Source organism: Miniopterus schreibersii (assembly GCF_964146895.1).
Source record: "Miniopterus schreibersii genome assembly, chromosome: 3".
Lineage (NCBI taxonomy): Eukaryota > Metazoa > Chordata > Mammalia > Chiroptera > Miniopteridae > Miniopterus > Miniopterus schreibersii.
This window is the reverse complement of record NC_138103.1, coordinates 36,330,053-36,344,303: the sequence shown is the minus strand read 5'-3', so window position 1 is coordinate 36,344,303 and position 14,251 is coordinate 36,330,053. Positions and strand designations below refer to the sequence as shown.

At 41.9% G+C, this 14,251-nt stretch overlaps 1 protein-coding gene across 8 annotated transcripts in view; it reads left to right on the top strand.

The window, feature by feature from the left end:
* SNCAIP (synuclein alpha interacting protein) overlaps nt 1-14,251 on the top strand; it is a 138,725-nt gene that overhangs the window by 112,269 nt on the left and 12,205 nt on the right. For all 8 annotated transcript variants that reach the window (XM_081131873.1, XM_081131868.1, XM_081131869.1 and 5 more), the window contains 3 exons: nt 1,269-1,382; nt 8,918-9,043; nt 12,653-12,822. In XM_081131873.1, the coding sequence (XP_080987999.1) occupies nt 1,269-1,382; nt 8,918-9,043; nt 12,653-12,822 (410 nt within the window). The remainder of the gene's footprint in view (nt 1-1,268; nt 1,383-8,917; nt 9,044-12,652; nt 12,823-14,251) is intronic.

Sequence of the window (14,251 nt, the reverse complement as noted above, 5' to 3'; positions counted from 1 at the left end):
TAGTCCGCATGGAGGGAACAGACTCTGCGCGGGCACAGTTGTGAGCTGACTACTGAAACCCCGTAGGAGTAGGTGGAGGATGGGCAGACTACCTCGTCTGGCTTGTTTTTAGAGTAGACTTCCCTGGCTTCATGCCACAGTCACTCTTCTGTGCTGAGGTCGCACACTGTGCAAGCCAGGGAGCAGCTGAATGTCCCGTGTGTCTTAGAGAGTGTGAGTCTCAGAGAGCGCTCTGATAGTATAAGGAACAAGAGGCAGCCTTTGCTGCCTGAGCTGATGGGCTTTGTCTCCTTTGATCTCCACGGTACGTTTATGAGGCAGGTACTACTCACCCTGCTGTTTCACGGAGGCCAAAACTGAGTATCAGAGAGGTGAGGTAGCTTGACCAGGTCTTGTAACTAAGTGGTGGATTAAGGATTTAAATCCATTCCAAAGTCTGGGTCTTAATCAATAGGTTATATATGTCACAACCACCCCCAGGTTGCACAGTGTGGGATCTCGGTGCAGGAGGAAAGAGCTATTGTGGGCACACGTCAGGGAGGCTTCAGGGAAGGTAGCACACGGGCCAGTAGAATAGGATTATTTTCTCTTTCTTTATTTTGGTATTCTAACATTTTAACTTTTCAAGGGGGAAAAAAAACCCTATTCTTAAAGTTAATGGATAAACAAATTGTGATATATTTATGCAATGGAATGCTTCTGTGCAATAAAAAGGAATAAGCTATTAATATAAGCAGTAGTCTGGATAAATCTCAGACGCATTATGCTGAATGAAAGAAGCCAGATGCGAAAGAGTGATAGAAATTTTATGGTGATAGAAATCGTATCAGTGGTTGCCTGGGGCAAAGGTGATGGGGGTGAGAGCAAAAGGCTAGCAGAAATATTTTTTGGTGGGGTGATGGAAATGTTCTGTATCTTGATTGGAGTTGTAGTTCCAGGTGAGTATGTATTTGTCAAAATTCATCAAACTGTGTACTTTAAAAGTGTATATCTTATAGGATGCAGATTATTCCTCAATATAGGGATTTTGAAATAACTGATGAAAATTATTAACATGTTCTTAAGTAAATTCTACAGTTGGTTTAGGGCCAGAACCACATATCAGCAATATAATAGGTGCTATATCTGTGTCATAAATAAATTAAGCCTGATACAAATGGCAAAATTCATATGATTTCTCCCCTTGGTAAAATTACTCTCTCTGAGCTATTTTCCAAACCTGAATTACCTTGAATTTCTTTGTTTTTCTCTTTTTTTCTAAACTCTAGAATGGTCAGCTAGAGTGCGTGCGCTGGATGGTGAGTGAGACAGAAGCCATTGCAGAACTGAGCTGTTCTAAGGATTTTCCAAGTCTTATTCACTATGCAGGTGGCTTTGGCCAGGTAGGAAGAATTTTTAAGTATCAGATTTATAAGCAGTCATAGTCATCGTAGTATTTTTAATGAAAAATGTTCTAAAACAACCCAAATATTTCATAATAGGATATTAGATAAATAATGAAGCTCTATACATATGATGAAATTTTACAGGAAAATGTCCATCATGTAATATTTAAGTTAAAATGTCTGATACAAACTGTTCCTGTAATTTGGTACCAAACTTGAACTCTGGAGAGAGAAAGAGAAACAGATAATAAGACTAGAAAAAAACTGTGTCACTGCTGTTTATAGCAGTTATTGCTCAGAGTGCAATTACATGTGGCTTTTATTGTCTTTTTGTATTTTTCAGTATTTTCCAAACTTTCTACAATAAACACATTTAACTTCTGTTAAAAATAAAAAATTTTTTTAATGATTTGAGAGAGAGAGACAGGGAACGGGGGAGAGGGAAGGGAGAGAAGCGTCGATTTGTTTTTCCACCTATCCATGCATTCATTGATTGCTTCTTGTATGTGCCCTGACTGGAGATTGAACCCCAACATTGGCAAATCAGGACGATGCCCTACCCACCCGGGCTCTAAAAATGATATTCTCAAACCTGAAATTAAGAAGAGAATATTTAGTAAGACATTAATGAAGGAAGCCTCCCTCTAGTAAAGATGAATGAGCACACTGACTAGATGAGCCTCAGTTACAACCAGTCTCTACAGCAGGAAATCCCAGAGTGAGTAATTGATACACACAGATCACAGTCCAGTGCATGAGGTGAAAAATCATCACTAACTCCCTTGGAGGGAATTAATATAAATTAGCTTTAAAAAAAAGTTGGAACCACAAAATGCCAATCTCATTCTTTAAAAAAATAAAGTCAGCACTATATTAAAATAGATTCGATCATGTTTGTTTGTGGCAAAGAAAATTGCTTCTCATGCAGATAACCATTTCCCCTTTGGCTTCGTAAACTTTCCCCAGTGGCAGTAAATTGTGGTATTGTCAACAAGAAATTATGCTTTCTCAAGCACGACAATCTCAAGTTTAAAAAATTGACTTGGAGAATATTACCACAGTCTTTTTTTAGTGGGAGTCTTTGTGACTTCAATTAAAATATGTATTAATACAATACACTGTTTCCTATATGCACCAGGCGCCGTGCCATTGGAATATGTGTACATTATCTACTTATTTCTTGAAACAATCCTATTAGATCATGTTGTCTTTACCCCCATTCTATAGATGAGGAGACTGAAGAAAGACAGTAAAGCGTTTTGCACATGGTCTCATGGCCAGTAAGGGCAAAGCCTGGATCTCGAGTCCTCTGACTTCGGGGCTAGATTCTGTTTTGTCTCTCTCTGTAATTTGTGTAACTTGCTCACAGTGGCATTGATATAGCTGCAGAAGTCTTTGTTACCCTTTTATCTTACAACACACTGTAGTGTATGGAGTGCCTTACACAGCTCATTGAGGAAGCTAGTACCTGTACTAAATTTAGAAAGTGAAGAAAGGAGCAGGAAGAGCATATAAAATTTGTAAAAGCCACTGTCTTTGAAATGATTACTCCATTGTGTGTGTGTATTATACAGCCATGGTATCCTACAAACAATCACAATAGTTAATAAGTATTTGCTAAGGATGCCCCCCCTTTTTTTGCTTACACTGGCAAAGAGCTGAATACAATTTTCAAATGATTAAAAGAATTGAATCACTGCTAATCTTTTAAAAATAGTTTTCAGTATAAAACAGAACTTAATTTATTCTCAAATTGTCAGAATAATTGTTTCATGCCCCTGATTTGCTTTGCTTATGTAAAGTCTAACAAGGAATTTCTGTATTAGTGGAAAGGCTGCCTGCACTTCGGGTAGAGTTTGCCAAAGAAAAGGAGGAAAGGATTGCATGGCTGCTCTGAGACTCTAAGTCAATAATTGGGCATCCGGCATCCTTTGTCTTGGGAAATGTTGCTTATATATGCCGGTTTCTCTGTTCAACTCTCACAGCAGGTTTCTCATAATTTGGAAACTATTGGGACAGAACAAAAGACTGTGGTGCCCTTTCTGGGACGGGTTGGGTGATAGTGTGGCCCACTTGGCTGAACGAGAGGAAAAGATGGAAATTCGTGACCCCTGTGAAGAGCGGTGTCAAACATTTGCTTCATGCTAGTATCAGTCTTCAGGTTGTTATTTCAAGCTGATGAGCATTTTTAATGACCTAAAGTACAGCTCTGAGCAGGGCAGCCCCTCGGTGCCCTCCGGAGAGCATTCCTACCGCAGTGGAAAATGGAGAAACCTGTTAGAACCGTGACTTCTGTCCAGCCATCCTGCATCCGCCACGGCCACTTATGTAGCAGATAACCTGTGGAGATGCTGGGCTTGGATCCGTTACAAGGCTAATATTTTTACAAGGAAGACTGTTATTGAACAGTTTTCTAATGGATTCAGCACATGCAAGTTTTTCTACATCAAGCAGGCACTTGAGTGTGCTCTGGTTTTGTTTCCTCAGTAAATACATCTGAAAAGGATAGTACAGAGGAAAATTCCCCTCTTGGTTTATTTTAGTTGCCCTCTGCCCCTCATATAGATTCTTAAAGAATGGGCTCCATTTGACTCTCAATTTGTATCTTTTTTCTTGTAAAATTTACCTTTAAAGACTCCAGGACCGCAGGGTAGCCAGCAGTTTTTAGTGGTGTCCTGGAGTGATAGATCTTTGGGTGATGGGAATTGATTTTCCTCATCTTGACACATGAAGTCTCAGAGGGTGCAATTATTTCATTGCCTGATTGTACGTAGCAGAGCCAGCCAGGGACCGTGAAGGTGAGAGCGTCGGGGAGACTCGGGAATGAGTGGGGGTGTCCTCGGGAGGCCTGCTTTGCTGTCCCCTGAGAGAGATGTTGCTAGTGAAACAATTGAGACAGAATTGTCTCAAGTCCAGGTTACCGCCTGTGTAACTTGGACTGTTTTATTCATCCACGAAGGTTCAGGTGGCCTCGTCCGGGCTCCCAGCAAAGCTCACCCTCGGCTGCCCGGGGCTGCAGCCTGGTTCGCGGTGGCCGCTGCGTCAGCGGGCTCTGTTCTGTTCAGCTGCGGACCTGTGATCATGTTGTTTCTGAAGCATTCACGTGACTTTTAGTCAAGAGGTCCTGCTGCAAAAACAGCCTTCATCATAGCAATGAGCATTTACCAAGAATGTCTTGGCCCATGCTCTGCTGTTCATTCTCTGTTTTAGATGTTTGCCCTGATGCAGTTTGGGGGGTGGGGCACTTTTTGAAAAAAAGGAAAGGCTCAGCAATTCCTAGGCCTGGTCATGAACAATGACAGGCATGCTGGTGATGGGGAACGCTTCCGCAGGCTGTGTTATTGTTTTTCCACAGTTTACTTTAAAAAGGGGAAGTATTCCTTTGACTTTATTGTTTCACCATCATGGGGTAGAAATAAGTAAACAATACTGTGAGTGCTGTGAGTGCAGATGGAAGCAAAATAGAAAGATGTTTGATTAGCATGAGCATCCATCTGCTCTCCAAGGTCTGATCTTTGAAAAAGCATAACCGACGCAGAGCCTACAAGCCCACAGACTGATGGGCAGGTAACTAGGACTTATGCGGCCCAAAGGGCATGAAGGGAGAGTGTCCTTTATGGAGCCAGGGGTCATGGAGCATTGAGCAGTTGTTGATATTCATACTCAGAAGACAGAAAACAGTCATGGAGAACATTGGCTCCCGAGTCAAGTGTCTGCAGTCAAGTCTTAGCCCTACCACTTCAATGGCCTTGATACACTTATTTTTTTTTAAGAAAAGGTCTCCCTGGACCTCAATTTCTTCATCTTTAAAATGGAAATAATGGAACCTCCCTCACAGGGTTGCTGTGGGGACTGTGAGAAAAGCCACATGAAGCGCTGCCCATTGTGAGCACATAGTAGACACTAGATAAATGTTGGCTATTATGATTATTGGATATCTTCCAACTTATTATTTTTATTGCTGTCAATATTATTTAATTTATTTCACCATAAGAAAAATATAAGAGAAATTTACCAAAGAATTATTTAGCCCTTAACCTAATCAATTCTTAAATGTACTTTTTCCCCCCAGATTTTACTATCTCTGAATTCTACATTTATCTCACAATAAATGACATGAAATTATCTCTAGCCACTTATTTTACATTTTAACATGTCAAAAGCAAAGCAAATCTTATAACTGATGGCATATTAGATTTGATTATCTATGAGCACAGATAAAGCTGCCTCCCTCAGCATTTATGGTTGCATCAAAAACTGCAGAGATTTTATTCACACCAGTAATAAACCTGTAGCATACTTTTCAATTACATTTTATTAGACTCTGTTCATCAAGAGTCATAAATTACATGCATTAATTGCCTGTTTAAACAATTGCATTGCCTTTAGGAACACACAAAACACATTATAACAGGTTACCGAAAGCATAGAACATTCCTAGAAGATGAAACTAGTAGATGAAGGAAGTCTTCCGTCAGTAATGAAAGTCAAATTGATATTGGTAGATGGGTGGGCAGATGGATGGAAAGTAAGTTGGTGAGGCATTCTGTAAAACAGAAATAATACAGAAGAGCCTCCATCCATGTGGCTACACTGGATGCTCTCTGAAAGCAATACTTTTGGGAAAATGAAGATCTGAAGTTAAATTCTTCCTTTAGCATCTTCTCCCTCAGCGGTGGTGGGAACAGGTAGGTATGTGTTGAGCACTAAAGATCTCAGGGGGAAGAGGTGGACACCATTGTGTATGTGCATATATAGCACACATATGCATTCATAAGGGCTTTCTTAGTTGGAGAAAATAGCTGTATTTTTTCTATTATTCTCACTAGATATTTGTTAAGTTTTAATTGTTTCAATTGTGGGACAGTGGATCTCTGCAATGAAATCAGAGCAGAAAGCAACTTTTCTCTGAAAGTGGATGCTCATTGCTTTTACCAAAAGCAGGAGATTCTAGCCATCTCTATGTCCATCTCAGAAATCCCAAATGTTGGTTGTAGAACTGGTGCATAGCCATCTAGACCCTTTTGGTAGTCGCAGAAGAGATTTCTGTTTCCATATAATATCTCAGTGATCAAGCCAATGACATCTCTTTTTATTAAAGTAAATTTTCTGATGCAGAACACAAAACTGAATTTGAGGTACTGGGCAAAGACCTGTCTTATTGTGAACAATAAAATAACGGTTCTTTCTTTATGTTAGTCTTGCATATCGAATTGGGTAAGATCTTTAATTGCAAGAAGAAAGAGTTATCTACACCATCATATGGAGAGAAGGCAGGTCATTGTAACAACATGGGCCAAGCCTGACTTGGAGAGCCATCAGGAGCCAAGGCAACTCTTGCCTCACACAGACCTTGTCTTGTTCTCCCAGATTATCAACCCTACAAAGTCCTACGTTCTTTCCCAGGTTTCCACAGGGGGAAATTCCTAGTCATGTGAAATGCAGTATTCCATTTTCTGCAACCCCATTACTAAAAGTCAACACACTGGAAGGACATTTTCTGTGCAGGTGGGATAGACATAACCACTATAATATGTAATTGAGTCTGAAAAATATGAAAATATGCCTGACCATAAGGTACCTATAAAACATTTCTAAATATCTTGAACTCCTTTGAACTTTACTTACTAAAGAAAAAAAGCTCCTAGACTATCAGAAAATAGACAATTATCTTTTCCAGTTATCTGATTTGTAAAATAAAGGTGTGTGAGTTGGATGACTCATTAAAATCTCTTCCACTCTGCAATATTATGATTCTGTAATTTTATATCATGGAGTGAGTAAGCCAAATCCCCACAGGCTTGAGAATGACCCGCAGGAGATGGCGGGGCTCCCCTTTTCATCTGCAGGGTTGCTGTGGCCTGCCCTTTTGATATTTCTATGTCTCAGCCATGGACTTCAGACCAGGTGGTATGTCCTTTATCCTGAGATATGTCCACTCATCAGGACCCTCTAAGGAGTTAAGATCAATCACATGATGCAATCATCTGTTTTCAAATAAAAATAACCTATTTTTTTCCTACTGAATTAGGAAAAAGAAAGCAAATTGTTCTCCCTTATGCATGTAAAACATCATTTGCTCTGGTTCAAATTTCATCTCCAACTTTCCCCAAGTTTGCCTCCGAAGAAGAGTGTTAAGCCTATGGGCAGAACCTTATCCAGATTCTAACTCCCAACCTGGCCTCCAGGCCGTGTTCCACCTCATGCTCTAGGGATGTCAAGGGTTTCACTTTCTACAAGGTCTGTGTGTTTTTGCAGCTAACACCCTCTCTGCTTTCTCTGGGTGCATTCTTGGTAGGTTGTAGGCATTGATTACATTTTTCTCTTCTTGCTCTTTAGGGGTCTTACCCCCTGCTTGCTCATGTGGAAAAAGTGTGGTGCAAATGTTCGGTCTGTCCCTGATGTCCCAGATGCCTTCATAAACAGTGCCCTGTTCCCCACATGACGGGGAAACATTAAAGGAGTTGGCTGTTTTTATCCGACATTCCTCTAGCAGATTAGTTGGCATGTTCAGAAGGTGAAGGCAAATTTAATCCAGAAAAGTATAAAAGTTCATGACCAGTCCGAGCAAATAACTGGAAAAAAATCCTTTAAAAGGCTAAGGAGAGGTTCAAGGCTATTTCAAACACATGATCATCTCTTTAAATGTCAGATTCCACTCACTAAACTTTGTGCTGTTGTTTTTACCACTCTCAGGGTTTTTTTAACATTTTATTTAATTTTTAAATTTTAAAACAGTGAAATCCCATCCCCCTGCGTTCTATCTGGGCCAAACACAACATGAAAATACCACAAAGACTCAGTGGGTAAAATGCAGACGGATTATGGTCACACGCACCGACAGCTCTGTCTTTGCCTTCGAAAGCTTGTGTTCAGAGCTTTAGGTGCCCTCCTTTTAACGTGGAAGAAGAGAAAGCTTTGCCTTTAAAACGTGACTGATACTTGGTCAGAAAAATCAAGAGGGTCCTGGTTTCATTGTGCTGAGGTTATCTTATACTCGGCAACTCAAGGTCTTGCCTCCTTTTGTCAACCTGTCGCTTGCAGGAGCTTTGGAGTTTGGAAGGCATGTGGAAGCATCATAAGCTTAAAAGTAGAAACTAGATGTCTCAATAGCTTGAGGTTTATAATAATATTCTTGGACCCTACACACAGTATAACAAAGTAGCAAAAACATTGCCTTGGAATCAAAAGACCTGGATTCTGGTTTTCACTTTGGATCTGTCTAGCTGGGTGACTTCGAGGAGGCACTCGCACTTTCTGCAAATCGACTTTCCTACCTATAGAACAAGTAAGTAAAACCAGAGCAGGTCAGAGATTCCTTCTGCTCATAGAAGTCTTTGAGCATCCCTCCTTCATTGACTTCCGTCGGAGATCCATGGGTTTTCAGGTCATTCCGCACGGGAATTTTCTCTCGGGATGGTTAGCATGGTTATATCCTATCTTCACAATTTTGGAGTTTTGTTTTCCTCTGATTGTATATCAGATTTCTCCACATCATATTCCATTAATTCCAACCCTCTCTGTGTTTATAGGAAAAGATTCTTCTGTGGCTTCTTCAGTTTATGCAAGAACAGGGCATCTCGTTGGATGAAGTGGACCAGGATGGCAACAGTGCGGTTCACGTGGCCTCTCAGCATGGCTACCTGGGGTGCATACAGGTACACAGGCCCTGCTGCTTCGAAGAGGGAAATGAGTTTACCAACTAATAAAATAAAAAGGAAATTTTGGTCAATGGGAGAATGGATTAAATTGGCTTTTTCTATTGTAGTAGATAATGAGGAATTATATTGATATTTGTATTTCCAGAAATCCACACAGATATAGGCTGAAGAGCCCAATAAGATCTCCTTGAATGTCACAGGATGTTGAAAAGGCTATTCCTTCTCTCTCAGCATTACTTTAAAACCCCAGTGCTGAGGACAATAGACATTAAGTACCCCCATGTTCTCAAGACAGCAGGAAATCATCACGAGACTAACATCTCTCAGTCTCTCAAAGGGCAGACTGTTCTTGCTACCATTAGCACACTTCTTCTCAGGTGTATGAAAAACAGGACAGATTTTTAAAGAATGGGTTAGAGGAATACTTTGCAGAAAGGAACAGTAGGCTAGAGAGTGTGCTGTAGTCTTCCCCCTTTTTCTGTGGCAGGACTGAGCTTCTCCAATGCATTCAGAAGGGCCCAGAATTGATTACAGGAAGGACTCAGATATCGATCCCCTCAGCTCTTGGGCACACTAGCCATGGCCTTGGTTGACCAGCCACTCCACCCACCAGCCTCAGGTAGCCTCATCTGCTTAGCCGAGCGTGCCTCACAAGTATTACTGTAATACCTATGTGCAATGATGTGGAAAGGCTGGGGAACAGGGCCACAGGACAGGGGAGGGTGGTTCTTCCCCCTGCCCCAAACAACAAGAGGGACATCCAAGAGGGCTGCTTAGAGGAGGGGGTTCCAACAAGAGGTGCCAGCATCTCATCCCTCAGCCAAATAAAGAGCTGCCTGTAGCTGAGCCAGACCCGGGGCCACTGTCCTAGCAGCACGTGGTAGGAGAGCCCAGTGAGGGTCTTCATGCAAATGGAAAAACCACACAGACCTCTTCACCCAGAAAAAAGTGTTAAGGCCCTGAGTGACAGAGCAAAGAGAGAGGATAGCTGAAGAGTAGGGGGAGAGCAGGTGAAGGGGAGTGACAGTGTGAAGAGACGAAAGGCTTTGAACTGGAAACAGGGTTTTTGATGTGGCCTGGAGTTTAATTTATGGACAGGAATCATAATTACCAGAATCAGACCAATCACACCATTCTCATCATTGAAAATGACCCAACACCTAGGGCTTTGTTCCCACCCCTCGGGCATCGCCATTGACAGCATGTGGCTGACAGCCAAGATGAGAGAAAATACTTTTACTTAACAAGTTCACACAGTTCAAATGCATTATGTGTACACAGCATCTCTAAGAAAGCAACACTCTTTTTTCCTTATTATGTGTTGTTTCTTTTATAGCAAACTTAATGTGCTCGTTTATTTAACAGGTGCTTATTGAGGTCCTACTGTGTGCAAGGTAGACTATCTGATAGAGAAAACTGGGCAATGAGAACAGGAAAGTAGAGAGGACTTGGGAAATGACATGGGAAGGTATGGAAAAGCTATCAAGTAAAAGGCAAGAGAGAATTATTTTTTAAAGCAGAGAGCTCTCATTCAACTGCTCGTTGGAGAGCTAAATTGATAGAAAATATTCCAAGCTTTCAAAAGTTTCCCCACTATTGTTGGCAAAAAATAAAACTTCTAAATTAAGGCACCTAGTTGTAAAAGGAGTGATGAGAAATGAGAGAGTGTAGAAAAGAGAGAAATGTAAATTATTACCAGGATCTGCAGAAAGATGAAAGGAGTAGCATTATTTTTTGTGGATGAAAAATAATTCAATAAAAATGGAAAACTTTGTTTTTCCATTGAACAAAACACTTCAATATTTAATAGCCTTGAAATAAACTTTTTTATCAGCTAATAAATGACGAAAGCCAAAGAAAACCAGCTGATATCACCAATTCCGTTTGAGATTTTGGTTATTTTTCCTTTTAATATGTGAGGAGAGGCAGTCTGTCCTTTCAGAACATTCATCACTCCACTTAACACAAATGATATTTTTGGCACTGGATACCAGGGATGTGGAAACTTGGATAATCTTGGAAGCCGGTCTGTACACTGGGTGTGAGATTTAAAAAAAATACAAAGAGACTGAGAGTAGAAGAGGGAGTGAGCAAGGTTCCTTATGAGGTGAGAAGGGGACTGAGTTTGAAAAACATTGGAAAGAAAACTTCAGAGGCCTGAGTCAAGGGAGCGATCAGAGGGCGTATTTACACTGAGTCTCTCGGAGAGCTCAGAGGGCTGGGGCTGGCCGAGGTGGTCTCCGTGACTCTTGGGGGGGGGGGGGGGAATGACTTTCTGGCAGATTGACCTTTCATGGTGAGTGATCATAAACCGAAAGGAAAATGAAGCTCCTTAATGACCTCTGAGTCTAAGTAGTCTAGGAATTTAAAAATCACAAGTATTGCTTGTGGGGAAAAACATTACCTATTACTGAAATAAATCCAGAGGCCTACAGTCTCATGTTGATAGTGTCAAAGAATATGTCAGATTACGGCAGTGGATTAGTATTGGTGTAACTGCTTTTGGTGAACTCTAATGTCATCACAGTATAATGAGAAATAATCTGGATTTGGATTTTTAATTAATGATGTCAACCATGCTCCATCAAACCGCTCCTCTACTAATGATACATTGGCCAGATTCCATAACTTTTTGCTTACTTTTAACTATTAACATTTACTCCAAACCAGTTTAAAGTCTCACTCTTATTTCTGATTCAGAATATTTTCTTCCCCAACCCAGATTAGACACAGGGTTCAAGGGACTTGGGGAGTGAGGCATGATCAGCCTTTTTTTTTTAATCCTTACTCAAGGATATGTTTCCACTGATTTGAGAGAGAGAGAGGAAGGAGGAGAGAGAGAAAGAGAAACCTTGATGTAAGAGAGAAACACCGATCTGTTGCCTCCCTTATGTGCCCCTACCAGGGATTGAACCGGAAACCTAGGTATGTTCCCTGACCAGGAATTGAGCCTGCAGCCTTTGTGGTGCACCAGACGATGCTCCAACCAATTGAGCCACCCGGCCAGGGCTGAAGTACCCTCCCATTTTTAATGGGGGTAATAGCAAGCTCACACCATGCTCCCTTCTACAACATCTACTCAATCTATGGGACATATCCACGCCATGGCACATGGTGGGAGTAATCAGCCATATCATTTCACTCCAGTTCTTTTTGTCCTTGATCGGTTAGGCTCAGCAACAGATCAGATATGCTGCCCAAGTAAGTAGGCACCGGTAAACAAAGTCCCCCTCTCTCCTCCTGATAGGCACCCCTACTTTACAAGCCCACCCACTGAAAGGGACAGAGCCTCTCATCCCAGACACTACCCTGCACCCCTCATAGAGGACAGGACCCTAAGGATGGCAGCAACCTTGTCCCCTCCCAGCCTCCTTCTGAGACTGGGGTGGGGTGATGGTAGTAGGGTTGGCCTTCTGCGTCCGAAGGGAGGTGCCTGGTACCGGCTGCTGAAAGCTCGCCAGATTGCCCCACCCTGTCCTGTCACAGGCTCTGGGGATTGATTTTGGAATAACAGGAAACGTTCCAGTCAACCTTCTGTTACAGTCATTAAAAAAATATTTAGAAGGAGGTCCTGATACGACCGCATGTCTCTGCACTTTCTGACAGACCTTGGTGGAATATGGAGCCAACGTGACCATGCAGAACCACGCGGGGGACAAGCCGTCCCAGAGCGCAGAGCGCCACGGGCACACCCTGTGCTCCCGGTACCTGGTGGTGGTGGAGACCTGCATGTCCCTGGCCTCGCAGGTGGTGAAGTTAACCAAGCAGCTGAAGGAGTAAGTGACCAAGTGCCCGTTTGCTTCCTGGGGCCGCCCTGGCCCGTCGTCGCTGCGCTGAGGTGCCAGCGGGGGCTTGGCAGGCTCCCCACGCGGTTGCACAAGGACCTCCTTGCATTCTCCTCATCTTTTCTCCCTCCGCCCAGTATCCTCACAGCCAGCGTTCACGCTGAAGATGCCACCTCTGCAGAGGCCAAGTGATAAACAAACAAGAAAAATGCAAAACAAGCTCTCTAAGCAGGGAACTGAAGCCACGTTGGACAAAGAGAGGGGGCCTCTCTCTCTGCATTCCCATCTCAGGGCCAGATCACAGGGCAAGGGTGGGTCACAAACGCGGGCTTCATCTCGAACTTCTGTCCCTAATATTCTAGGAGATCAGAGAGCACATGAGAGAGAAACCTCGAGATGGGTCAGTTTCTCCATTTTCTCAAAATGAAAAATATATAGTTGGGAAATTACAGACCTTTAACCTGCTAACCATCACCAGTAAATTATTACAAAAATTAATTGGATGATTCCTGAAGCCTCAGAACATAAAACTCTTAGCATGATGTTGCTTAAAACACTCTGTTGAGTTACAGTCAGTTCTTTTGCTGTGAACTTATTAAACGGACACCCGTTCCATACCTAGATGTCAGGGAAGCATTCTGGGAGGTTGTCATGATAGGCTTGAAGAAAGGGGGCTGGAGGAGAGGTAGGTGTCTGGTGGGTTGAAGGATTAAGGATCAGACACCTGCCTGAGACCGAGGTCGGCCCTTGGAAAACACAGCAGTCAAGTTAGAGTTGCCATAGTGGAGAGTGAATCACTAAAAATCAGAATCAGTATCTGAAGTAATGTTGACAGAATAGAAGGATAAACCTTAAAAATTAAAATGTAAAGGAAAATTATGAAGTCTTTCAAATTATAATATATATATATATACACATATATGTGTGTGTGTATATATATATACATATATATATATATACATGTATATATATACACATGCACATTCCTCTTTTCCTTTTGAAAATATGGCCTATGCTGGGTGGAAGGCCTTAACTGATTACAAGTGTAATTCACACAACCATATGACAAGGCCTTGGACCCCCTGGCTCTTCTACAAGCTTGGGGAAACCTTGATCTCTCTACTTCTACTGTCTTGCCTTAGAGGTACAAGGCTCTACATCCCTTTACCCCACTCCCTACCAGTACATAGAATACTCTCTTTAATGAGATTAGCCTTTTAATAGAGAAAATATAAAATAATATTTTAAAATAATATGGTTCCCCCCAAGCATTCTTCACCCAGTTCCACAAAACTCCCCTGGGGCAGGTGAGCTAAGTGACCTTGAAGGGCTGGATGTAACTGAAGGGAAAATGCACACAAATTCATCATTAAATAGGTTATCTTCCCACAGCAAACATTTGTACACGTCTTTTTGTGCA